The sequence below is a fragment of the Bos taurus genome, chromosome 18 (genome assembly GCF_002263795.3).
Source record: "Bos taurus isolate L1 Dominette 01449 registration number 42190680 breed Hereford chromosome 18, ARS-UCD2.0, whole genome shotgun sequence".
NCBI lineage: Eukaryota > Metazoa > Chordata > Mammalia > Artiodactyla > Bovidae > Bos > Bos taurus.
The window spans coordinates 53,103,809-53,127,307 of record NC_037345.1 but is presented as its reverse complement, the minus strand read 5'-3'; the positions used below and the strand labels follow the sequence as shown (position 1 = coordinate 53,127,307).

The window sequence follows — 23,499 nt, the reverse complement described above, 5'->3', positions numbered from 1 at the left end:
TCAGGTCCATGAATCAAGGCAAATTGGAAGTGGTCAAACAAGAGATGGCAAGAGTGAATATTGACATTCTAGGAATCATCGAACTGAAATGGACTGGAATGGGTGAATTTAACTCAGATGACCATTATATCTACTACTGCGGGCAGGAACCCCTCAGAAGAAATGGAGTGGCCATCATGGTCAACAAAAGAGTCTGAAATGCAGTACTTGGATGCAATCTCAAAAATGACAGAATAATCTCTGTTCGTTTCCAAGGCAAACCATTCAATATCACAGTAATCCAAGTCTATGCCCCAACCAGTAATGCTGAAGAAGCTGAAGGTGAACGGTTCTATGAAGACCTACAAGACCTTTTAGAACTAACACCCAAAAAAGATGTCCTTTTCATTATAGGGGACTGGAATGCAAAAGTAGGAAGTCAAGAAACACCTGGAGTAACAGGCAAATTTGGCCTTGGAATATGGAATGAAGCAGGGCAAAGACTAATAGAGTTTTGCCAAGAAAATGCACTGGTCATAACAAACACCCTCTTCCAACAACACAAGAGAAGACTCTATACATGGACATCATCAGATGGTCAACACCGAAATCAGATTGATTATATTCTTTGTGGCCAAAGATGGAGCAGCTCTATACAGTCAGCAAAAACAAGACCGGGAGCTGACTGTGGCTCAGACCATGAACTCCTTATTGCCAAATTCAGACTTAAATTGAAGAAAGTAGGGAAAACCACTAGACCATTCAGGTATGAACTAAATCAAATCCCTTATGATTATACAGTGGAAGTGAGAAATAGATTTAAGGGCCTAGATCTGATAGATAGAGTGCCTGATGAACTATGGAATGAGGTTCGTGACATTGTACAGGAGGCAGGGATCAAGACCATTCCCATAGAAAAGAAATGCAAAAAAAGCAAAATGGCTGTCTGGGGAGGCCTTACAAAAAGCTGTGAAAAGAAGAGAAGCGAAAAGCAAAGGAGAAAAGGAAAGATATAAGCATCTGAATGCAGAGTTCCAAAGAATAGCAACAAGAGGTAAGAAAGCCTTCTTCAGCGATCAGTGCAAAGAAATAGAGGAAAACAACAGAATGGGAAAGACTAGGGATCTCTTCAAGAAAATCAGAGATACCAAAGGAACATTTCATGCAAAGATGAGCTCGATAAAGGACAGAAATGGTTATGGACCTAACAGAAGCAGAAGATATTAAGAAGAGATGGCAAGAATACACAGAAGAACTGTACAAAAAAGATCTTCATGTCCCAGATAATCACGATGGTGTGATCACTGACCTAGAGCCAGACATCCTGGAATGTGAAGTCAAGTGGGCCTTAGAAAGCATCACTACGGACAAAGCTAGTGGAGGTGATGGAATTCCAGTTGAACTATTCCAAATCCTGAAAGATGATGCTGTGAAAGTGCTGCACTCAATATGCCAGCAAATTTGGAAAACTCAGCAGTGGCCACAGAACTGGAAAAGGTCAGTTTTCATTCCAATCCCAAAGAAAGGCAATGCCAAAGAATGCTCAAACTACCGCACAATTGCACTCATCTCACACGCTAGTAAAGTAATGCTCAAAATTCTCCAAGCCAGGCTTCAACAGTATGTGAACCGTGAACTTCCTGATGTTCAAGCTGGTTTTAGAAAAGGCAGAGGAACCAGAGATCAAATTGCCAACATCCGCTGGATCATAGAAAAAGCAAGAGAGTTCCAGAAAAACATCTATTTCTGCTTTATTGACTATGCCAAAGCCTTTGACTGTGTGGATCACAATAAACTGTGGAAAATTCTGAAAGAGTTGGGAATACCAGACCACCTGATCTGCCTCTTGAGAAATTTGTATGCAGGTCAGGAAGCAACAGTTAGAACTGGACATGGAACAACAGACTGGTTCCAAATAGGAAAAGGAGTTCGTCAAGGCTGTATATTGTCACCCTGTTTATTGAACTTCTATGCAGAGTACATCATGAGAAACGCTGGACTGGAAGAAACACAAGCTGGAATCAAGATTGCTGGGAGAAATATCAATAACCTCAGATATGCAGATGACACCACCCTTATGGCAGAAAGTGAAGAGGAACTAAAAAGCCTCTTGATGAAAGTGAAAGTGGAGAGTGAAAAAGTTGGCTTAAAGCTCAACATTCAGAAAACGAAGATCATGGCATCCGGTCCCACCACTTCATGGGAAATAGATGGGGAAACAGTGGAAACAGTGTCAGACTTTATTTTTCTGGGCTCCAAAATCACTACAGATGGTGACTGCAGCCATGAAATTAAAAGACGCTTACTCCTTGGAAAGAAAGTTATGACCAACCTAGATAGCATATTAAAAAGCAGAGACATTACTTTGCCAACAAAGGTTCGTCTAGTCAAGGCTATGGTTTTTCCTGTGGTCATGTATGGATGTGAGAGTCGGGCTGTGAAGAAGGCTGAGCGCTGAAGAATTGATGCTTTTGAACTGTGGTGTTGCAGGAGACTCTTGAGAGTCCCTTGGACTGCAAGGAGATCCAACCAGTCCATTCTGAAGGAGATCAGCCCTGGGATTTCTTTGGAAGGACTGATGCTAAAGCTGAAACTCCAGTACTTTGGCCACCTCATGCGAAGAGTTGACTCATTGGAAAAGACTCTAATGCTGGGAGGGATTGGGGGCAGGAGGAGAAGGGGACGACAGAGGATGAGATGGCTGGATGGCATCTCTGACTCGATGGACGTGAGTCTGAGTGAACTCCGGGAGTTGGTGATGGACAGGGAGGCCTGGCGTGCTGTGATTCCTGGGGTCGCAAAGAGTCGGACACAACTGAGCAACTGATCTGATCTTATCTGAAGTGTCTGTTCAAATCTTTCCCCCATTTTAACTGGATTATTTATCTTCCTGTTGTTGAGTTTTAAGAGCTCGTTATGTGTTCTGGAACAAGTCCTTCATCAAATATATGATTTGCAAATATTTTCTCCCAGTCTGTGGCTTGCCTTCTCACTTTCATAATCGTATAAAATGTAAACTTCCTTTTTTATTTAACAACATTTTTGAGGTATAACTTACATGCAATAAACTGTGCTTATTTTAAGTGTTCACTGTGATGGGTTTATCATGGGTATTTGCCATGAAATCACTACCACTAAAAATATTTCCATCATCCTCCAGATTTCCTTGTATTTTTTTTTCGGTCCATCCCTCTGGCCACCCCTGCCCTCAGGGAACCAGTGACCTGATTTCTATCACTGTGCATTCATCAAAATCTCTTCGCCTGCCCCCAAGTGGCAAATATATATATATATATATAAAATTGGGTGTTTTTTGGAAATACTCTTTTACTTTTTATATATTTTTATTTATTTATTTGGCCACCGCATGCGGGATCTAGTTCCTTGACCAGGGATCAAACCCTAGCCCTTGCACTGGGAGCTCAGAGTCTTAGCCACTGGACCACCAGGGAAGTCTGTAATCTTTTACTTTTAATCATTACGTATTGCAGACATAGAGAAAATAATGTAACAAACACCCATGTACCTATCACTTGGGATTAACAGAGATGAACATTTTGCCCTACTTGCTTTGGGTTTTTCCCCCGTTTTTAGGAGATAACATTAAAAAGCCTCTTTTCTTCCTGCTTCCTCCCTCATCTGTCCTGAAGTTGCTGAGTGTTAGTTACTCCATGTGAGATTTTCCTTTTCCTAAACATGTGTGTCCACAGTCAGTGCACATTCTTGTTTTTTTCACACTGTTTGTATCTATTGGAACTTGCGTTTCTTCTCTCTGTGTTATGTTTGGGAGATTCTTGTGTGTTGAAATATATAAAGCTCCTTTGCAAATTATGAGATTTATTTATTAGTAATGAAATAACTCTGAAGTGTTGCTAAGTTGGCAAAAATATGCTTGGGAATATAAGACACTGTTAGGGAAGCAAACGTGAGTGGTTTCACCATTTTTTTGTTTTAACTACTGTGCTTGATAACCATAGCTGCATTTATAGATGGTGACATAAAATCCTCCTCAATTTCAGGCTGAGATTCCCTTTAGAGCCTTTACCTTTAAGGAACTGTCTAGATTTGTGGAGGTAATTGACATGTGGAATTTGAAAAATTTTAAAACTTGTGGTTCAAATCATATAATACAAGTATATTATAAAGACTCTCTTGGGGACTTTCAGGTGACCCAGTGGTTAAGACTCTGTGTTTTCAATGCAGGGGACACATTTTAGATCCCTGGTTGAGGAACTAAGATCCCACATGCTGCTTGGCCAAAAAAAAAACTGTCTTAACTGCTCAACAAATTTTGTTTTTTAAACAAGAAAGGAATGTGTGTTCTGCTATATTCAAAATGGATAACCAACACGGACCTGCTGTATAGCACAGGGAACTCTACTCAGTGCTTTGTGCCAGCCTGGATAGAGGCGGGTATAGGGGAGAATGGATACATGTGTATCCATGTATGGTTGAGTCCCTTCTCTGTTCACCTGAAACTGTCACACCATTGTTAATCAGCTATGCCCCAATACAAAATAAAAAGTTTAAAGTTTTAAAAAAATAATACAATTACAAATGTTAAAAAAAAAGAGAGAGAGAAAGGAATGTGTATTTGAGTCCCTTTAACACAAGCCATAGTCATGCCCCTTGCCCTCCCATTTTGAGTGAGGGACTGGAATTTCTCAGGCCTGGGTTCTGAATCCATTTTGCCTTCTAACAGACATCAGGGAGAGTAAAGAATTCATGGTTCCATCACAACCCTTCTCCCTGCTCCCTGCACACAAGCAGAAGCCTGGAGGACATCATAAGACTGGGATTCCTCTTGGGAGGGGCCTGTACAATTTCCCAACTGGAAGAGGATTAAATAGGCAGTCAGGGCACCTTGAACTTAGATGTCTCAGGCTCATCTGACAGGTGGCCAAGGCCGAGTCTGATCCCCCACAGGCAACAGGGAGGAATAGACTGATGAAGGGCAGGGCACCGGACAGTGGCATTTCTCTGGGCTCCTCCAGATGTTGCAAGTGAAACTCACTTGGGAGAGACCAGGAAGGTGGCTGGACAACACTGATTCATTTGGGTTATGAAAATTTTTAACTGGATTATAATATACCTAAAGCAAAGTATACAAATCCTAAGTGTCCAGTTTGATAAACTCACAGAAAGAATAGGAAACAACATAACCAGCCCCCTAGAAAGCCTCCCATGTCCCCCTTCCGGTCACTAAGCCTGCCAAGGGTAGCCACTCTCCTGACTTGTGACTCTGTGGGTGGAGGTTGCCTCTTGGGGGTTGTTACATAAAGGAAATCACACAGCAGTGTACGCTTGTGTGGCCTCTTTCATTCAACACTATTCAGTTTGCTGTATGTTGTCATGCTTCACTTGTTCTCACTGCTGTTGAGTGTTTCACTGTGTACATTTTTTTTTTTAACGAATCCTGCAGTTATGGGTGGGCATTCAAATTGTCTTGGGTCCTTTATTCATAGCACTGAGATGAACATGCAGGGACATGTCTTTCGGAGAACATGTGACAGGTTTTGGTGGGTGTCCACCCAGGAGCGGAATTGCTGGTTTATCAGGATTGGATGCTAAATTTAGTAGTCCACTGCCAACCAGCTGCCTGAGTGGGTGTGTGTCCTCAATGACCTCCTCGGAGTCTGACTGCAGTTTGTCTTAAGCAGCACTTAGGATATGTAGAAACAGGCTTCCGTCATAGCTCAGCTGGTAAAGAATCCGCCTGCAATGCAGGAGACCCCAGTTCGATTCCTGGGTTGGGAAGATCCACTGGAGAAGGGATAGGCTACCTACTCCACTGTCTTTGGGCTTCCCTTGTGGTTCATCTGGTAAAGAATCCGCCTGCAATGCAGGAGACCCCAGTTCGATTCCTGGGTTGGGAAGATCCCCTGGAGAAGGGAAAGGTTACCCACTCCAGTATTCTGGCCTGGAGAATTTCATGGACAATATAGTCCATGGGATCCCAAAGAGTTGGACACGACTGAGTGACTTTCACTTCACTTCAGGATGTTTGGTGTTTTCATTTCAGCTATTCTGGGGGGTTTATAGGGCTTTCTCTTTGTGATTTTAATTAGTATTTCCCTGATGTGTAATAGAGGTCAGCTTTTTTTTTTTTTAACGTGTCTAGTGGGCTTCCCTAGTGGCTCATATGGTAAAAAATCTGCCTGCAATGCAAGAGACCTGGGTTCCATCCCTGGGTCAGAAAGATTCCCTGGAGAAGGGAATGGCAACCCACTCCAGTATTCTGCCAGGGAAATCCCAGGAACAGAGGAGCCTGGCAGAGTACAGTCCATGGGGTCTCAGAGTCAGATATGGCTGAGAGACTAACACACACACACACACACACACACACAGAGTGGCCATTTAGTTCTCCTCTTAGGTGATTCAAGTCTTTTTCTATTGACTGGTCTCACATGCTCTTATTGATCCCCAGGAGGTCTTTGCATATCCTGAATCTGAGTTATTTGTCAGATAGGTATGGTGCAAATGGCTTCTCCAAGTCTGGAACTTGCCTTTTCTTTCTCTTGCTTGTGTCTTTCCCCCCACTTTTTTTCTTTTTTGATCACATTGGGTCAGCATGTGGAAACTTAGTTCCCCCACCAGGGATCAGACCAGGACCCGAAGCATTGGATGCATGGAGTCTTAACTACTAGATTGCCAGGGAATTACCCTCTGGGGCATCAAACAGGAATGAATTTCAGAGCATTCCAGTGTGTCAAACTTTTTCTTTACGGCTAGTCCTTATCATGTTTTGCTTAACAAATGTTAACAGAAAAAGATCAAAAGCGGTCAACCTTTGGAGTTCCCCGGTGGTCAGATGATTAGGATTCCATGCTTTCGTTGATGTGGCCTGGGTTCAATGCCTGGTCAGGAAACTGAGATCCGCCAGTCAGAGTGTGACCAAAAAAAAAAAAGTGGTTAACCTTTGAGGACTAGGAGGACCAAAACTGGAGGTGGAAAGATGGACTTTTGTCTTACAATTTACTCACTTCTGTGTGATCTAAATGATCCCCCCCACCACGTGCATGTTATTCTTCTAACTTGCAAAAAAAAAAAAAAAGCCTTATTAGGTCAGCCTGATTGCTGTGGAGGATGGTTGGCAAGGGTCAAGTATAAATGTTTTCAGAAATTCATCCCTTAATGAGCCCAAGGAACCTTATTTTCCCCATCAGTTCTTGTATCAATGGATGAGTATTAATTATTACTGCAGGGATTCAGGCTTAAATATCAACTCTAGGCCACTCTTGCATTGACAAACAAGGACAATGGTGATAACTCTTGTTCACACAAGTGATCAGATAAGGAAGAAGTTGGCATTAGAGCAGGAGCCCCAGCCCTGAGCTCTGTACAAAGCCCCAAACCCCACACTGAACTCACTTCCGGATGGAGTGCATCACCATCAGCTCCACCTTTGGGGAGAGGGAAGGAGCCTGGCTGGTGGGTTGGGGGTGGGGCAGGAGCAAGGTTTACACCTGCCCTGGACTTATGACCACTCACCTTCCCCTAGAGATGCTGCCCCACACCCTGGACCTCCCCTCCAGGGCAGCAATTCTCATCTGCAGTAGTTAACCAGAACCTTCTGGACGTTTTCAAAATAATGCCCTCAAGGCCACTTCTGGTCAGGTAACTGCGAGGCCCGGCGCCGGTCTTGGTTAAGGCGCCCATTTCCCACTAGCGCTCGCGATTCTGGCCGCTGCGTCCCCATTGCTCCGACAGGAACACTGAGCATCGAGGGGCAGGGCTTGCGGTCCTAGCCAAGATCCCTGACCCCTCTCTTCCCCTGCAGTGTACCACTGGGTCGAGATGCGGGCCAAGATGCGCCTCATGGGCTTCAATGCGGAAACCATCAAGCCGTTGAACGAGGAGGCAGCTGCGGAGCTGGGCGCCGAGCTGCTGGGCGAGGCCACCATCTTCTTGGTGGCCTGCGGCTGCCTGGTGCTGGAGTACTCGCGACAAAAGACGCAACAGCGTCGCAAGGAGGGAGAGCAGCTCGCCGCCTGGGACGCGATGCGGGACGAGGTGGACCACCTGGCGCTGGTGCTGGAGGCCCTGCAGGCGCAGGTGCAGGCGGCGCCGCCGCCGGGCGCCCTGGAGGAGCTGCAGGCGCAGATGCGAGAGGTGCGCGCCCAGCTCTGCGTCCAGGACCTGCCGCCGGCGCCCCAGGAAGAGCCCACACCAAGGGATGAGGGGCCGCCAGACCCAGGTCTCGGACAGGACTGAAGTCTGGGCTGGTATGTCTGTCTGCACTATCCCTCCCTGAACCGGCCCAGCTAATACCACCAGGCCCCTTTAGGGGCAGTCGGGATCCTGGACAGGGGTTGATCCAACCAGGCCTTTGGTCACCTCCCTACTAACCTGCCCAGTGAGGGGTACCTTCTACTGGGACTCCCCCATCCACTGGTGAAGCGTTCCAGCCCAAACCTCCACCCCCTACTCCACTGGTTTAGCACTTTGGAATGGAGAAGCGGTGTCTTCCATTGGACCCCACCCACCCACCACTACACCATCTCTCATTTTATCACACATCTTCAACCTACCTGAGGAGTGGTCCTCTTCCTGGGACCCCCATCTACCTTTTCCCGCTTCTCCACTGGTACAGAACATTGTAGTGGAAATATAGAAACCTCTGATGGACTTCCTGACCCCATGACCTTCCATCTACCTCACTCTTTTAGGGGATTAGGAATAGGATGGATCTTGGCATGCATCAGCTCTTCTGAGTCACTCTGTGTCTCCTATATTTAGTCCACCATTGGTATCCTGACTGGGGTCCTCCCCTCTTTAAGTGGATCTCCCCTTCCACCCTTTCCTCCATCCAAATCTGCCCTTCAGAGTACTCAGGGATTCCCCCTTACTTCCTGCCTTTGAACTGGACACTCAGTTACCACCCACCTTCATGCAAAGTCTTCTGCCACTGAAGTCTGCCCCTCAGCCCTGAAGTTCCCTACCTCCAACAGAATGGAATAATTCCACCAGGCTGTTACCTACCTCACCTACCCCCTGCCCACCCAATGAACCACTGAAGGGGGTGTGTATGACCTCTGATTCCTGAATTCTACTTTTTAAGACTGTAAATATTATAATAATTAAAGGAGCTCTGGGGGGAAAAAGTCATCTTAAGAAAGTGTCTTGAAAACCATAATGTACATCTGCCAAATGGGTACAAGGCTCACTAAAAGTAGAAGCTGGAAGGGTTCCCGGTGGGAGGAGCCCTGCCTGAGTCATCCTTTGAGTCCTTTCCCAGACCGAGACACTGAGGTCCAGGAGAACCCAAGGGTCTGGCCCAAGGGCAAACGGTCAATGAGGGATGCCCTTGGCTTTCTTTAGGGCTGGGTGGAAAGGACTAAGGAAGCTGCCTGTTGAGGGGCACTGGGAAGCAAGAGGGGGCAGAGGAGCAGGTTCTGGTGGGAAGGAGGAAAGTGAGGGAAGGTGGATTACTGAGGGCGGGAGGGACATGCCCATCCTCATGAGAGCAGCTAGTCAAATGACGCCAGAAATCTTAGCATTTATAAAAACTGGCAGATTTATTCCACAGGGGCCCATTTCCAAGAAGCTAAAGGTGAAGGTAAGAGGAGAGGTTTCCTCCCCTATTCCTTTCCCCCTTATCTTGTTTATCCCCAGGGGGTAAAAATGGCCTAGACCCCAAAACCTACCCAAATAAAAAACCAAAAAACTGAGGTTCCAAAAAGTTACAGCATCTTAATTCCTCATAGAAAAGGGGAAGGAGCCAGAGGGAAGGGAGGTCGGTCCCTGGGGTAAGGGGAGGCACCCCCAGCCTGGTGGGACAACCCTCCTTACACAGCTGTCCCAAATGGGACAAGCCAGGGGCACAGCATTTAAAAACTCCCACATCCCATTTTATCAAAACCAAAGAGAAAAAAAAATTTCCTCCCCCCGCAACAAACCTAAATATATATATATATATACTTTTTTTTCTTAAAAAACAAAACTTCAAAGGCATTAAGCGTTAAAGTGAATCTACAAGGGAATGTGAAATTCCCTCCTTCCTTCCCCCTTACTGTGGGGTTACTTGGTACATCCCCAGCAGAGGAACCAGCCCCAAGGGGATGGCAGAGGGGAAGGACCAAAGGGAACAAAGGGTGGGGGCTTCCCCAGCCAATCAGCAGCCAATATGGGTGTGGGCGTGGTGCTGGGGAAGCCACACCCCCTTGGAATTTTCCAAGTGACATAGGGAGTGGGGAAGATGCATTCCTGTGTAGACTTCAGCCAATTCCAAGTCGAGTTGAGGCAGGGAAAGCAGGGTGACAGGCAGAGGGGGTGTGCGGAAAGGAGAAACTGGATTTTCTGGGGCCCTGTGGTCAGGGGGCACCCCGCTTCCTCAGCTCCTGAACAAAGGCTGGAAAGAAACAGTGGGCAGAGGTCAGGGGCAGAGCCTCTTCCCCTTCTCCCTTCCAAAACAAGGGCTTTCCAGGGGACACCATGCCTCCAAAATAAATACATGTTTAAAAAGGAAAACACCTCACCTTCAATTATTTCCTCTTTCACTTTCTGCAATTCCTTCCTCACCTCTTCCAGAAGCTCCTGAAAATAATGGGGGTACAACCAATGAGGAAGAGTACCTGGACTTGCAGAAGTGAATCCCCCGTTTAATGACTGAGGGGCCAGAGGAAGGAGGGTCAAGACCCGTATCACACACACACTATGACATCACTGGCCAGGCCATAAAGTGACTGAGATTTCTAGGGGAGAATTCTGGATCCTCTGAGCCAGAGAAAAAAGTACTGGAGAACATTCAGTACCAGGGCTGGCAAATAAGACATTCCAGTCTCCTGCCAACTCTGGTTGGTGATAAATGTCTGCAGCCAGTGTGCTGAAAAAGATTCTGGATACTCATCAGGAATGAATGCAGTGATAGATTAGTAAGGTCTGTCATGGGCATTGGACAAGGTGGTTATGGGGTCTGTCATCCCTGACACGATCCAATTTCTCCAGTTTTCAGACTGGGAAGCTGAGGGTTCCAAGGCCTTTTCTAGAATCACATAGCAGGTCAGTGGCAGAGTCTAGACCCAGATCTCCTTTCTATCCCCTGAGCCTCACCCCCAGTCCCCTCCCCTACCTGTTTCACCCTCTCCAGGTCTGACTCGTCACTGGAACTAGGCGTAGCGGGGTGGGCCTCGGAAGTGGTCACTGAAGAAGACGACTTCATCCTGGGAGAGGTGGCATGGTGTGGGGCAGAAACAAGGTTAGAGAGAGGGTCTGCCTCCCCTGCCTCCCATTCCAGGGGTCACACTGTGTTCCTCCCTACAAATTTGGCAAGTCCGACTCTTTCTGGGGGTAGGGCCCCAGTATTGATGGCCCACCTTGGCAAGGTTGTGCTGTTCTTCTCCCAGGGTCTCCGCACAGATTCTGTGGGACAGACAATAAGTCAAAAAGATCAGGAACAAGGAATGCCCTGCCTCAGCCTTTCTTCCCGAGCCTCATCAGCCCCCATTCAAAGAACCATCTCAGACTACAATCCCCAGAATTATCTGTACAGATTTTCCCATGAAGGTGTGTTATATATGAGAAGAGGGCATCCTGGGACTTGTAGTTCCTGTGACTAGACTGGGCTCTCACTCACCACTGTGGGCTGGGACTCTGGCGTCTGACTCCTCCTGCTGGTGGGAAATAAAACTGTCACGAGCCAGACATGGCCATTCTGCTCCTTTTCTTCCTCCACCTTCAAACACAGCCAATCCCTATCACAGCCCCCGCCCCAATATTCCTACTCTAATGGTATATCCTAAGGTGTATTAGGCAGGAAGGGTCCTTAACTCACATTGGCAGATTCATCCTTGGCGGGTTTCTCCCCAACTTGCGTGGCTTTCCTTCTGCGGGAGAGAAAGGCAGAAACAGATGGCTTCTGTCCTCTCTCAGCCACTCAACAGTTCCCTTCCCCAGGGTTCTGGAAAAGTGGGTCCTAGGGTGCAGGCTTCTGGAATTCATCAAGGCTAAGCACATTTTAATTTTAGAAGTTAAAGAGGGTGCTGTTCGCGAATGAGGGGGTGGGGGTGGCGTTTAGGATTCCTGCATTTGGGAATCACAAAATTCTTAGGGCAGAGTCCCCAGCTTCTGAGGCTAGGTCATCTAAGGTCCTAAAATTCTGAGTTCCAGACATTCCAGAGGCTACCTAGGGGGTTGCAAACCTCAGCCATCTCAGGAGAATGCAGTCCCCATCAGTATATCTCAAACCTGGCTATCAAAGGATGAACTTTCACCCAAAGAAACAAACTAACCAGGAATCTGAGCCCTCCCCACACCTGGTCCAACTGAACCGGAATCTCCAGGTGATAACTGCTGGGCTGAGGGGTTTGTTTTGAGAGCTTTCCACGACCATTGAGAGCTCTGGGCTCAGGCTCACCTCCGGGCCAGCATGGCGTTCATCTCTTCCATGAGGCCTCCACCCGTGCTTCGACTGCTCTCAGCTTTGGGGGCCACAGGCCCCGCTGAAGCCTCTTCCTGCTGGAGAAATTACAGAGAAGAGAGGGCTTTACGGGGGGGCCTCCCAGCCCTCCTGTGAGGCTCCCAGGCAACTCTGGCCTCATTCCATTATTATATCAGACCCATCACCCCACACCCACTGCGCCTACCCCTCACCTTGCTAACTTTCCTGAGTTTGGCACCAGCAATGGCTGAGGCCAGGCTGGGGGCCCCAGTCCCTCCACCACTGGGGCCTTGTGCTGTAGGGAGAGGGGGTGCCGGGGGTGGGCCTCCCCCTGCTCCCTGCGTGGCAGCCGAGACCCCTGAGGAGGAGAGACCAGGGGGTGGGGGTGGACCCGGAGGAGGGGGAGGTCCTGGGGGCGGTGGTGGTGCCCCAGCTGAGGCAGCAGGCGGGCCTCCTGTAAGAAAAACAAAACAGGAGGGGTGCTAAGAGAGAAGCTTCATTCTTTGTTGTCCGGCTGGCCCACCCCCTCCTCTGGGGCGGTCCCCTGACCCCTGAGGCCATTTGAGCAATCACCTGCGTTGGAGGCTCTGCGCTCCCGCTCCATGAGCTCTGACTGCTGCTGCCTGGGGAGGGAGGGCGAGTGGCTATCACTCAGGGCCCCCAGATGGCCAGCAACCTCCCGGATTGCCTCTCAGAGGTGTCCGGCAGGGCTGGTTCCTAAGCCCCGCTCATTTCTTCTATCTCCCAGGGGCCCAGGAAAGGGCTCGGGGGTGGGGTGGTGAGGGCAGGGAAAGGGTGAGACCAGGATGTGAGCGATCTAGTCATCAGACCATCAGGAATCACAAAACGCCCAAGATCCTTTAAAAAACCCAGTTCTGGACTCTGTGAGTCCAGGGGACTGAGATTTGAAGGGTTCTGTAACTCTGGGCATCAGGAGTTTTTCAAACTCCAAGTGGCGGGGGAGTGGTTCTTAAAGATGTGGATTTCTAGTCCCCTGGGAGTTGGAACATTCTGAAAATTGAAAGTTGGAGAGGTCTTAATTCTAGGCGTCAGGGGTTCTGGAACCACCTAGAACTCTGGCTGGGGGAGGGTTTCCCACCGGGGACCGGCCCCACCTTTTCTGCTGCTCCATCTCCTCTGGCGAGGGGCCATTCTGGGCAGACCAGGTGGGAGGCGCTGTAGGTGGTGGCGGGGGCAGGGGCCCACCTCCTGGAAGTGAGAGTAAAGGCTAGTGAGTCACACGGAAGCCAGCCCCACCCCTTGGCACGCTCCCGAGGGGCCTCCAGGTACCCTATGAGGAGGGTTGGCACCCGCTTCCCCTGACTGAGCTGACAGGTGGTGGGCACTGGAAGGATACCCAGATCACAGGCAGGACAGCCAAGGCCCAGAGAAGGGGGTCACCCACCCCAAGGCCTGCAGATGGGAATTAGCAGGGACAAGACTTGAATTCAGGCAGATTCCAGAATCCAGGCTCTTAACGCACAGTCACAGCTGCTCAGACCCCCCTACCTGAGAGCTCAGAAGAGGCTGACAGCCCCCTCCTCACCCAGCCCCAGGCCTCCCGCTCCCGTGTATTTCTTGTGCTTCAGACTGCCGCTGAAGTTGCTCCTAGAAGCAAATGCCTCCACCATTTGACAACCTGCGAACCTAGACGCACAGCCGCCACCTAAAACTGTTGCTCCTCAAAGCGCTCTTTATGGACCGGTCAACTTTGGCATCATCAGGGAGCTCGCAGGAAGCACAGAGGCTCCGGCCTTGGCCCACCTACCTGATTCAGAATCTGCATTTTTTCCTAGATGACTCGCAGGCACATTCCAGTTTAAGAAATACCAACTGCAAGTTTTTTCTTAACATTGTGGCTTGAAAACTAACTGACAATGATGTCAGTCAGTCTAATGGTTACCTGAAGAAAGGGCAAAGGAAACCCCCCGGAGGCCTGAAATATTTCTATCTTGATCTGGGAGGCGGTCACACAGGAGTGTGCAAGTGTAAAAATTCATGGAGCAAAATGGGCTCTTAGGAACCATGCGTTTGACATGTGGGTGCAACTGGGGCAAAGAGGAGCCCACAGAATTGGGATGGCCAAAAAAATCCACGTGGGTTTCTCTGTAACATCGGAAAAACCTGAATGAGCTTTCTGGTCAGCCCAGTAACTCTCCATAGCAGCAGTGAATGAGCCCTGTTTTCAGATGAGTATACTGAGGCCGAGTGGTAAAGGGGTGGCCCCAGGCCCCACCGCAGGGCTCAATGGTCCCCTCCGCCCGCTGTCTCTAACCTTCCAAGGCCTCTAGGGCGCTGGCCATGCCGTTGGCAAACTGCGTGGCATCCTCCTTGCTGCCAAAGTTGAGGCCCCAGACCTGCCGGGCATCGCGCCACTGGTGGAAGTTGGGGGTGGCCTGGTTATACTTGACACCCCGGACGATGGCACAGTTGATGACCACCTGGTGGGAGAGGGGTAGGGGAGAAGTGGGTGAGCGGTGGTGAGGCCCCACAGGCAGAGGGGGTGAGGAGGAGGGGAGCCTCACCTGCTGGTCCGGCTGCATCTTGCGGCCGACCACCCGGAAGGAGTTGGCGGTGGGGTTGTGATAGATCTGGACGCGGCTGAAGGCCTGCGGGCCCGTGCCGGCGGGCAGCCAGCGTTTGTTGCTGTCATCATAGAGCATCACCGTGGCCCGGCTGGTGCACACAACCGTCTCGCTGCAGAGAGGCAGGCGGGCAAAAGGGAGAGAGGCCAGTTAGCTGTGGGGAGCCTGGCATCCTCCCCCCAGGGGCCGGTCGCCTTCTCGTTCCCCTGGGAGATTCGGAGATGCAAAGCCAGTGTGCCAGGAATAGGGGACCCACGAAGAGGAAGACAGACCGAGAGAGAGGGCTGAGGACAGGCCCTCGGAGAGACCCAGACAGGGAGACTGGAGGAGAAAAAGACAGGTGGGACGGCGAAAGACACACCGGGAGAGACAGACAAATAAGACAAACCGGGGGATGTGAGACAGACAAGGAAAGAGACAGACAGTCAAATGGGGAGCAAGAGACAGGAAGAAGAAGAGTCAGACCTGCTGGAAGAGACAAACATACAGACTGACGATGGGGAGAGAGAGGTAAGAAAGGGGGTCAGATTGTTACAGGGGAGATGGACTGAAAGTAGTAATGGGGAGAAGAGAGGCAAAGGCAGAGAGCAGACAAACAGGCAGACAGAGAGGACTGAGATGGACCGAGAGACAGAGATGTGGCATGAGAGCTGGAGGAGGGGGCCCGGGAGAAGCGGATGCAAGGGACAGAGCAGGTGTCCTGGGCAGCACTGGGAACAAGCCCCTGCCCGATGCGCCTGGAGCCTCAGTTTCCCTGTCTCTGCTGGGAGGCTTGGACCTTCCTGCCCCCATTCCCCACTGTGGAGGAGGAAGCTGAGGCTCAGGGAGGTGAAGGGTGAGGCTTGCAGCAAGTTGGGGACCGATGCAAGATCCCAGGCTCTTCCCCTTCCTGCTGCCCACCCCATCCATCCGGCACCACCCGCCCTCCCCCGCCCCCTGGCGCCAACGGCCATCAGCAGACACTCCCTGCTCTGTGTCCGGCAGTGACCCAGACAGCCCCGGCCCCACCCTGCAGGGCAGGGGAGCATCGCAAGGGACTGTGCTGTCCGCACATGGTGATAATCCAAGACCAGGCCTGGGGTTGCCCAGAAGCAGGGCCTGCCCCAGCCTTTGAATCAGAGAAGACTTCCTGGAGGAGATGACATCTGACTTAGCCCTGCAGGGAGGGGGCTCAGTAACGCAGCTCAGGGTTCAGGATCTGATATCCACAGACGTAGGTTCAAACCCCCGCTGGGCCACCTACTCCATGTGACTCAGGCGAGCAACCTTCCCACAGAAGTCATCTTCTTTGCCCGCAAACTGGGGAAATGACAGACCCCACCTCCCAGGGCAGTGGGAGAAGTAAGAGTCTGGGCATGTAGAATGCTTGGCGTGGTGCCTGGCATGAGTGCTGAGTAACTGTCAGCATCCCTTCCCTGGGCACTCTGAACAGGCACCGAAGGGCCCTCCTCCACCCCTCACCAGTCCTTCTGGAAAGGTTCAATGCCCTCCTCTCTCAGTGGGGAAACTCAGGCTCCCAGACGGGAAGTGACTTGGCCAAGGTCACCCACAAACCAGGGGGAAGCACTAGTCCCTGCCCAGCCCCACCCCCCACCAGACTTTTTCCTAAAAAGAGGAAGTTGGTGGTCAGAGGTTTCCGGGGAGATAAATTATACCCCGCAATGGCTCTGTCTCTACCAGGGCTAGGGGCTGAAGCGTGACAGTGACACTATAAAAGACAAGGCAGGGAAAGCCCCCTCAGCTGACCCAGATCCGAGTTCTTAGGCCAGGGAGCTAAGCCCCCAGGTTTGCATAATTAGGGGGGCTCCCTCTTGTCAGGCACTTCACCCAGCCCTTTCTCCGGATCTCTCATTTTATTCTCAGTGCAGCTCTTCCAGGTGGGCTATTTCATCCTCATTATGCAAAGACTGCAAACAGTGGCACAGAGAGGTTGTGTGACTCACCCATGGTCACACAGCCAGCGGGCAGCAGAGCGAGGATGGGAACCCAGGCCACCTGGCCCCCAAGTCCACTGTCTTCACCACCACGGACTGTGCGGGCCCTCCCCAAGCACCAGGTGCTGGTTCTAGACAAGCGCAGCCTCAGGGGCTGTTTCTGGCTTCCGCTGCCCCCGGCAGGGCAGGGTTAAGGCCTCGCCCACACCTGCCACCCACACCCAGGGCAGACTCTGGCCAGGTGCCCAGGGCCTTCGTTGCTACCCCACCCTGGCTGCACTTTGCTCTTTCCAAGAGCCCCTGCCCTGCTCAGTCTCTGGACTAGCCTGAGCTGTGGGTGTTTGCCGAGTGACCCCGGACTGGTCTTGTCCCTCTCCAAGCCACGGTATCCCCATTCCAGCAAAAGGATCCTGTTAAAACACAAGTCAGATTGTGTATCTCCTCTTCTTGGAAGCTCCGCTGGCAGCTCCCAGCAGAATTTTTATTCTGGCCAAGTTCTCTCTGCGGCCTTCATGATCTGTATGATCTCTGATCTCCCCTCGACTGGCCCCAGCAGCCGTTCTAGCCCCCACTTCAACATGCCAGACACATCTCCACCTCAGGGCTGCGCTCCCTTTCTCCCTCAACCTGGATTTTCACCTCCTTCGGGCCTCTGCTTAGCCATCACCTCTTCCGAGAAGCCCTCCCTGACTACCCTACCTGGAAAAGCTCTCACTGCACACACCGTTGGGTGTTTCATCAGGGCTCTATCTGTCTCCCCCACCAAAATGTCAGGACCACAAGGGCGGGGATTTTTGTCTTTTCTGTTCACTACTGTGTTCTCAGAACCTAGACTCGTGCCTAGAACCTAGCAGGTATCCAGGAGTTGTTAAATTAGCCGTCTATAAAAAAAGGAAATTTTTTTTTTTTTTTTAACAGCAGCTGACATGTATTGGTTAGTCTGTGTCCCAGACACCGTTCCAGGTACGGAGCTCCAGCTGCCACAGTGAACCTTACAGTGACCTCAGTGCACACCCTTTTTCCAGACAAGGAACTGTGGCCACAGAGGAGTGAAGACAGCCATCCCAGGTCACACAGCAAACAAGCACAGGGGCTCATATTTGAACCCAAGTCCTGATCTTCCCCACCCGCAATGTTCTTAACCTCATTTAAAGATGAGGAAACAGCTAAGCTGATTTTTTTTTTTTTAAGGCAAGGTATAAAGTGGTGTGAGAGATTAAAAAAAAAAAAAAAAAAAGCTGGGGAGGATATAAATACCTCTGCACCCAGAGTGGTGAAAAGCGAGGTTGCTTCTCAGGGGACTAGCCTCCCCTGCTCGCCTCTGAGGCACTGAGGCACCGGGGGTCTGACAAAGGAGGCAGGAAGTGGACAGTTCGCACTGTTTACCCACTTGAGTTGCTTGATTATGTCTTCTCTTTTTGCTTTGTTTTACCATGGGCTGGTATTACCTATAAAAAATTAATTCATTACTTAAGTACAAAAAAAAAAAAAAATCCACCTATAAACCAGACAAAAAGCTAGATCGGAAAAATCTCACAGCCAGGAAGCCGGGAGTGAGATGCATATAAGGTCTGCTTAATTCCAGTGGTCTCTGGGGGCTTCCCTGGTGGCTCAGATGGTAAAGAATCTGCCTGCAATGCAGGAGACACGGGTTTGATCCCTGGGTTGGGAAGATCCCTTGGAGAAGGGCATAGCTACCCACTCCAGTATTCCTACCTGGGAAATCCCATCACAGAGGAGCCTGGCGGGCTCCATGGGGTTGCAAAGAGTAAGACACAACTGAGCGACTAACACTTTCAATTCAACACTGGGGTCTCACAGCCTCAATTTGACATGAGACAGCCTGAATCCCCAGTCAGCCCAGAACTCTCCCACAAGCCCTCCCATTCTGGAAATCTCCAGTATGTGGTCAGTAAAGGAGAATTGAAGTCAACCCCTTGCTGCATGGCTTCACCTCTCTAAGCCTCACTTTCCAGCCCTGGAAACCGTAACTCCCTGGGGTTTGGTAAGGATTGAAAGAGATAAGAAAAGCCTTAAGCGCAGGACCTGGAATTTGGCACAGGACCAAAAGGGAGAGCTTCCCCGATGGCTCAGAGAGTAAAGAATCTGCCTGCAATGCAGGAGTCATAGGAGATATGGGTTTGATCCCTGGGTTGGGAAGATCCCCTGGAGAAGGAAATGGCAACCCACTCCAATATTCTTGCCTGGAGAATGCCATGGACAGAGGAGCCTGGCGGGCTACAGTCCAAAGGGTCACAAAAAGTCAGACTCAAGTGACTAAGCACACAAACAACATATAAGGGAGCCAAGAAGCAATACATACAGGAAAGAGAGAGCCTCTCATCATGGGAGGCAATCAAGCACAGTCACTCTGGTTTACTGAAATTTACCCATTGAGAGGTTTGCCCTTCCTTCTACCCCTTCATCTGATAGCCCCTTAAACTGTAATCCACCCCACAAAGACCCAGGGATACACAGCCTTTACAAACTACAAATCTTTGAAGCAACCCTGGATAGAAACACAGGTATAGCGTCTGTAGGGCTTCTATGGGTTCACTCTAGTCCCTCCTCCTTGACAGGCCTCAGTTCCCCATAAGTGAACAGGAAGGTAACTGGGTTCCTTCTTGCTTATCAGCATTATCTTCAGTGTTTGTACAGTAAAAGCAGGTTACTTGTTTTTTGCTAAGGCCACTAAAGGTTTGACTTTGCTTTTCTTTAAGAGTACAATAGTCTGGAAAGAGGCTTTGGTTCATATCCAATCTTGCCTACTTCCAAACTGACTTTAATAGGTAATCTGCTTAATTCCCCAGTGCCTCAATTTTCCCATCTGGGAAAGGGGGACGATCATAATAGTATCAATCTCTTACAATTGCCGTGAGGATTAATTTGAATCAGGCACCTGGTACAATGCCTGGCACAAAGGAGTTGCTTGATCAAATGGTCTCTCATTATTAAAAACAATAATAAATGAACCAAGTTCTAGAGTCTCCTCTGCCCTTAGAGTCTCAGACCTCTGCCCCACTTCCCAGAATTCCAGCGCAGAGTCCCGGACACGGCAGACACTCAACAAATATTTGTCAAACTGAGAAAAAAAAAAAACTGTAATTTTCCATCTTTACAGCCTCTCTTCCAACTGTCCCCAAGACTGTCTCCAGCCTAACCAGCCAGAAATCAGGGGATCCCAGTGCCCTCCCATGCCTCAACACTGCTTAGAAATTTCTGAGGGATCTTGGGCCAGGCCTTTTCTCTCTTTGAGCCTCCCTCAGTTTCCCCAGCAGCCCCTAGACAGGGCCGTGGGTCTTTTTGAATCCTAGCTGTCCTGGGAGTAGGGGCACAGCCCAAGAAGGCTAGTGTGGCCATCAGCAGGGAAGACCCTTCAGGAGATGGGAGTAACCCTCTGCTGGGACAGGCATCAGCTAACTTCTGCCCACCCCCCAGGAGATACAGGAGGTTTGGTCACGGCTCGCAGTAGCAGGGGGCCTTGTGGGAGGGCCAGGGCCTCTGGGACTGGGGGAGGCGGGGGCGGGAGGCTGGCCCAGACATTGCTCCTGCCCTTTTACGGTCTCAGTGAGTGAGGCAGCACTAACTCGGACATCCGCCATCCGCCTTCCACGCCTTCCACCATGCCTGGGACCGGAAACGCGGGTGGCGGGGCGGGGGGGGGGGGGGGGGGGGGAGGCGCGCACGGGGCGGGGCTGGGGGGCAGTAGGAGAGGAGAGTCCCCCGGGAAGAAGGTGAAGGAACAGGGCCTGACTCCCCAAAACTGCCCTCTCTCCCGGGCAGACCTTTTAGAGATGTTGCTATAGTGGCGGTAAGAGTAGGCAGGAAGTCTTGTGGGTGTCTGTGGGTGCCCCCATTGTTCCAAATTTTCCAACAATCCCTTTTCAGCAGAAGGAACAAATGTGGGAGGGGGTATTCTCTAATGACCACAAAAAGGAATGCCACCCAGATGTCAAAGGGCAGGGAACGTGGCAGATGAGAGAGGATGTGGGCCCCAGGGGGTTAATCCCCAGCGGCCCCCCAGGGGCCTCCCCCTCAAGCTGGGGGCTTTGGAGCAGGAAGTCTCTGAGAGAGTAGAGGAAAGGAGATAGTATTGTCAGGCTCAGGCCTCAAGGGAGAGATTATGGGGGGCCGGGGAGGATGGGAGAATGAGGGGGAGGGCCAGTCGGGTCCCCCAGTCTGCACCGGCCCCGCCCTCAGGTGAGCCCAGGAGTTTTGAGGGAGGCTCCGGGGAAAAACAAAATCCCTGGGTCCCTTGGGACCCCCACTCAGGATTAAATTCCTGGGAAGATAGCTGGAACTCCCTGGGAAGCCTGAGTCCCAGAGGGAGAGGGCTATGACCTTGAGGCTTTCCAACGCCCCCTCCTCCAACCGCACAACTCCGGACGGCTGGGTAAGGGGGGGCGGTGTTGAGAGAAGGGGGAGGCGCCGTGGTGGGGAAAGCAGCCGGCCCACGGCACTCTCAGCCCGCCTCCCCCCCACTACACACACACACACACACCAGCTGTCTCGACAGGTGAGTCAGTTAGACAAAGGCCCCTCTTCCCCCAGCTGCCGCGCCCCCTCCCTCTCCAGGGCCGCGCAGGTCGGGGAGAGGGGCCGCCCTTCGGGCCGGGGCCGGGGAGGCGCCCTCGGCACAGAGCGCTCGCTCCCTCCTAGGCACAGCCTGTTTTAAGCACATTGTGGGTGGGGAGCGGCGAGGAACGGGAGTCCCAACCAGACCCTCCAGACTGCGTCTGGGTCCCTGGATCCGTCCACATCAACCTCCTTCACAGGGGGATGAACCGCCCAAATTTAGGGGTTAGGTACCCCCTAAGTTAATGAGCAAAGTCCCTCGTGGGAAGAATTTCCAGCGCCATGTATAGGGGGACCCCGAAAACCAAGCTCTACGTCTCAATCTCTCTTCCAGGTCCCAGGGGATTCCCAAACCGGCCCCCCATAATCCCTCTCAGGGCCAGGTTGAGATTTGGGGGCAGTCTGAGTCCTGCCTAACCCCTAGCTTCTCTGCAGGGATTATTTGCCAACTTGGAGGTTCTCTGAAAAGTCTTAAAAAATTTCGGGAGTCCTCGGAGCGCCCCCAAACCTAAGGGCTCCCAGGAGAATCTCACGGCACCACCTAGAGCCTTGAGAGTCAAGGGGAAGTGGTCAGTGTTTGGAGCTCGTCCAAGGGGGCTCGGCCTCAAATCCGAGGCGCCCAGTGCCCAGTCCCCAAATTCCAACCGGGACCAAGCTGGGGGGAGGAGGGGACAAAGGCAGGGCGGCAGGAGCCCGCGCCGGCCAGGGAACGGTCTGGAGGCAGTTGGAGGCTCACCTCATGGCTGCTCGGCGGGCGGGCGGAGCGCCCACGGGCTAGGTGCTCCCGGGGCGCCCCTGGCTCGGGGTTCAGAGATTCAGCGCTGGCTCTAGGTTCTGCTCAGTCTCCCCCAGGGTCCCGCCCCATAGAGTCCGGCTTCCTGGGGGGGAACGTGGACAGGGCCGGGGCGGGTCCTCGGGCGCCTCTTCCCTCTGGGGTTCTGCTCGGGGGGTCCGTGCGGCAGAAAGAGGGTGCGGCGTCCCCTCCCCGGCGCGCCCCCTCGGCCGGCAGCAGCTACAATGTTACTCTTACTACTGTACTTCTCTTTGCTACATTTCGTTCCAAAATTCCACTCCCCGCACCCACAATGCCCTGCGCCTTAAAGGGGCCGCGGACACCTTAAGGCGGTGGGGTTGGGGGGGGTTGGTGGAGGGCGCTTAAAAGGGCAACGCGGAACCTTCGACTTCCGCTATTTCCCTCTTCCCCAACATTTTTGCACAGCGATGCACTCTGGGGGTCACCCCCAAATTAGAGGGGAAGCTTGATAGAGAGGAAGGGATCCTTCCTTGATCCTGAGTTCTCTGCCACGATGGAAATTCTTAGGGGAATATCAGGGGGGCAGAATTTCTTCTTACCTTCCTCATCGACTTTTTTTCATTTCTTTACATTCTTCTCAATTTGGGGGACGAGGAGGACCCTCGGGTCAAGCATAGATTTTCTCCGATTTTCTCCCTTAAATCCTACCTTCGGGACTACCCCCCCCCAAGGTCTCCCTCCTCCCCCAATTTATGAGGGGTCACTAGGGTGATCCACCTCCCTCGCCGAGGAGGGGGATGGGTGGGGAGGGGGCCCACCTCTCTCGTTGCCCCCCACCCCCGCCCGCCCAGGGAAGGTGAGGAGGAAGTGGGCCGAGGGGGCGCGGCCGGCCGCTGACTCACAACCGCAGGGTGTGTGTGTGGGGCGGGGTGTGGGGGGGGGTGGTGCAGCGGTGGACCTGGGTGGGAATGGGACTCCCGATCCCTGTGTGAATAAGGCTCCTGGCCCCCTACCCACGCACGCCCCGCCGTGACTCAGTTTCGCGTGCGGAAGATGGTGGGATCATGCAGCAATCCGAGGGCACGGAGTTGGGGGACCCTCCCTCTACCGACTCCTGCGAGACCCCTCCCCCACGCGCAAGGTTCAGGCTGAGTCCCTACAGCCTCCCGGGCTTCCGCACCGGGACCCGCAGACTCCACCCCCACGAGACGCCAGCAATATGACCACGCCCCTCCTGTAGAGCGCCACCTGGCCTGGAGGGCAGGAGTCTGGGCAATCAGTTGAAAGTTTAGA

The 23,499-nt window shown here is 51.6% G+C and overlaps 2 protein-coding genes across 7 annotated transcripts in view; one reads left to right on the top strand and one right to left on the bottom strand.

Moving 5' to 3' along the window:
- The window catches only part of OPA3 (outer mitochondrial membrane lipid metabolism regulator OPA3), a 66,718-nt gene extending 57,635 nt beyond the window's left edge, over nucleotides 1-9,083 (top strand). The window contains exon 2 of the mRNA NM_001079605.1: nucleotides 7,760-9,083. Coding sequence (NP_001073073.1) covers nucleotides 7,760-8,193 — 434 coding nt within the window. The 3' untranslated portion in view covers nucleotides 8,194-9,083. The remainder of the gene's footprint in view (nucleotides 1-7,759) is intronic.
- Nucleotides 9,084-9,472: 389 nt separating this feature from the next.
- VASP (vasodilator stimulated phosphoprotein) lies at nucleotides 9,473-22,928 on the bottom strand. 6 transcript variants are annotated; one of them, XM_005219266.5, is made up of 14 exons: nucleotides 22,189-22,530; nucleotides 18,135-18,325; nucleotides 14,884-15,055; nucleotides 14,634-14,799; nucleotides 13,474-13,567; nucleotides 12,932-12,981; nucleotides 12,571-12,812; nucleotides 12,335-12,435; nucleotides 11,753-11,804; nucleotides 11,555-11,591; nucleotides 11,295-11,340; nucleotides 11,051-11,141; nucleotides 10,458-10,515; nucleotides 9,473-10,330 (listed from the first exon to the last, which is right to left on the bottom strand). In XM_005219266.5, the coding sequence occupies exons 3-14, from the start codon at nucleotides 15,019-15,021 to the stop codon at nucleotides 10,293-10,295; spliced, it is 1,113 nt and encodes a 370-aa protein (XP_005219323.1). In that variant the 5' UTR covers nucleotides 15,022-15,055; nucleotides 18,135-18,325; nucleotides 22,189-22,530; the 3' UTR covers nucleotides 9,473-10,292.
- Nucleotides 22,929-23,499: the final 571 nt, after the last annotated feature.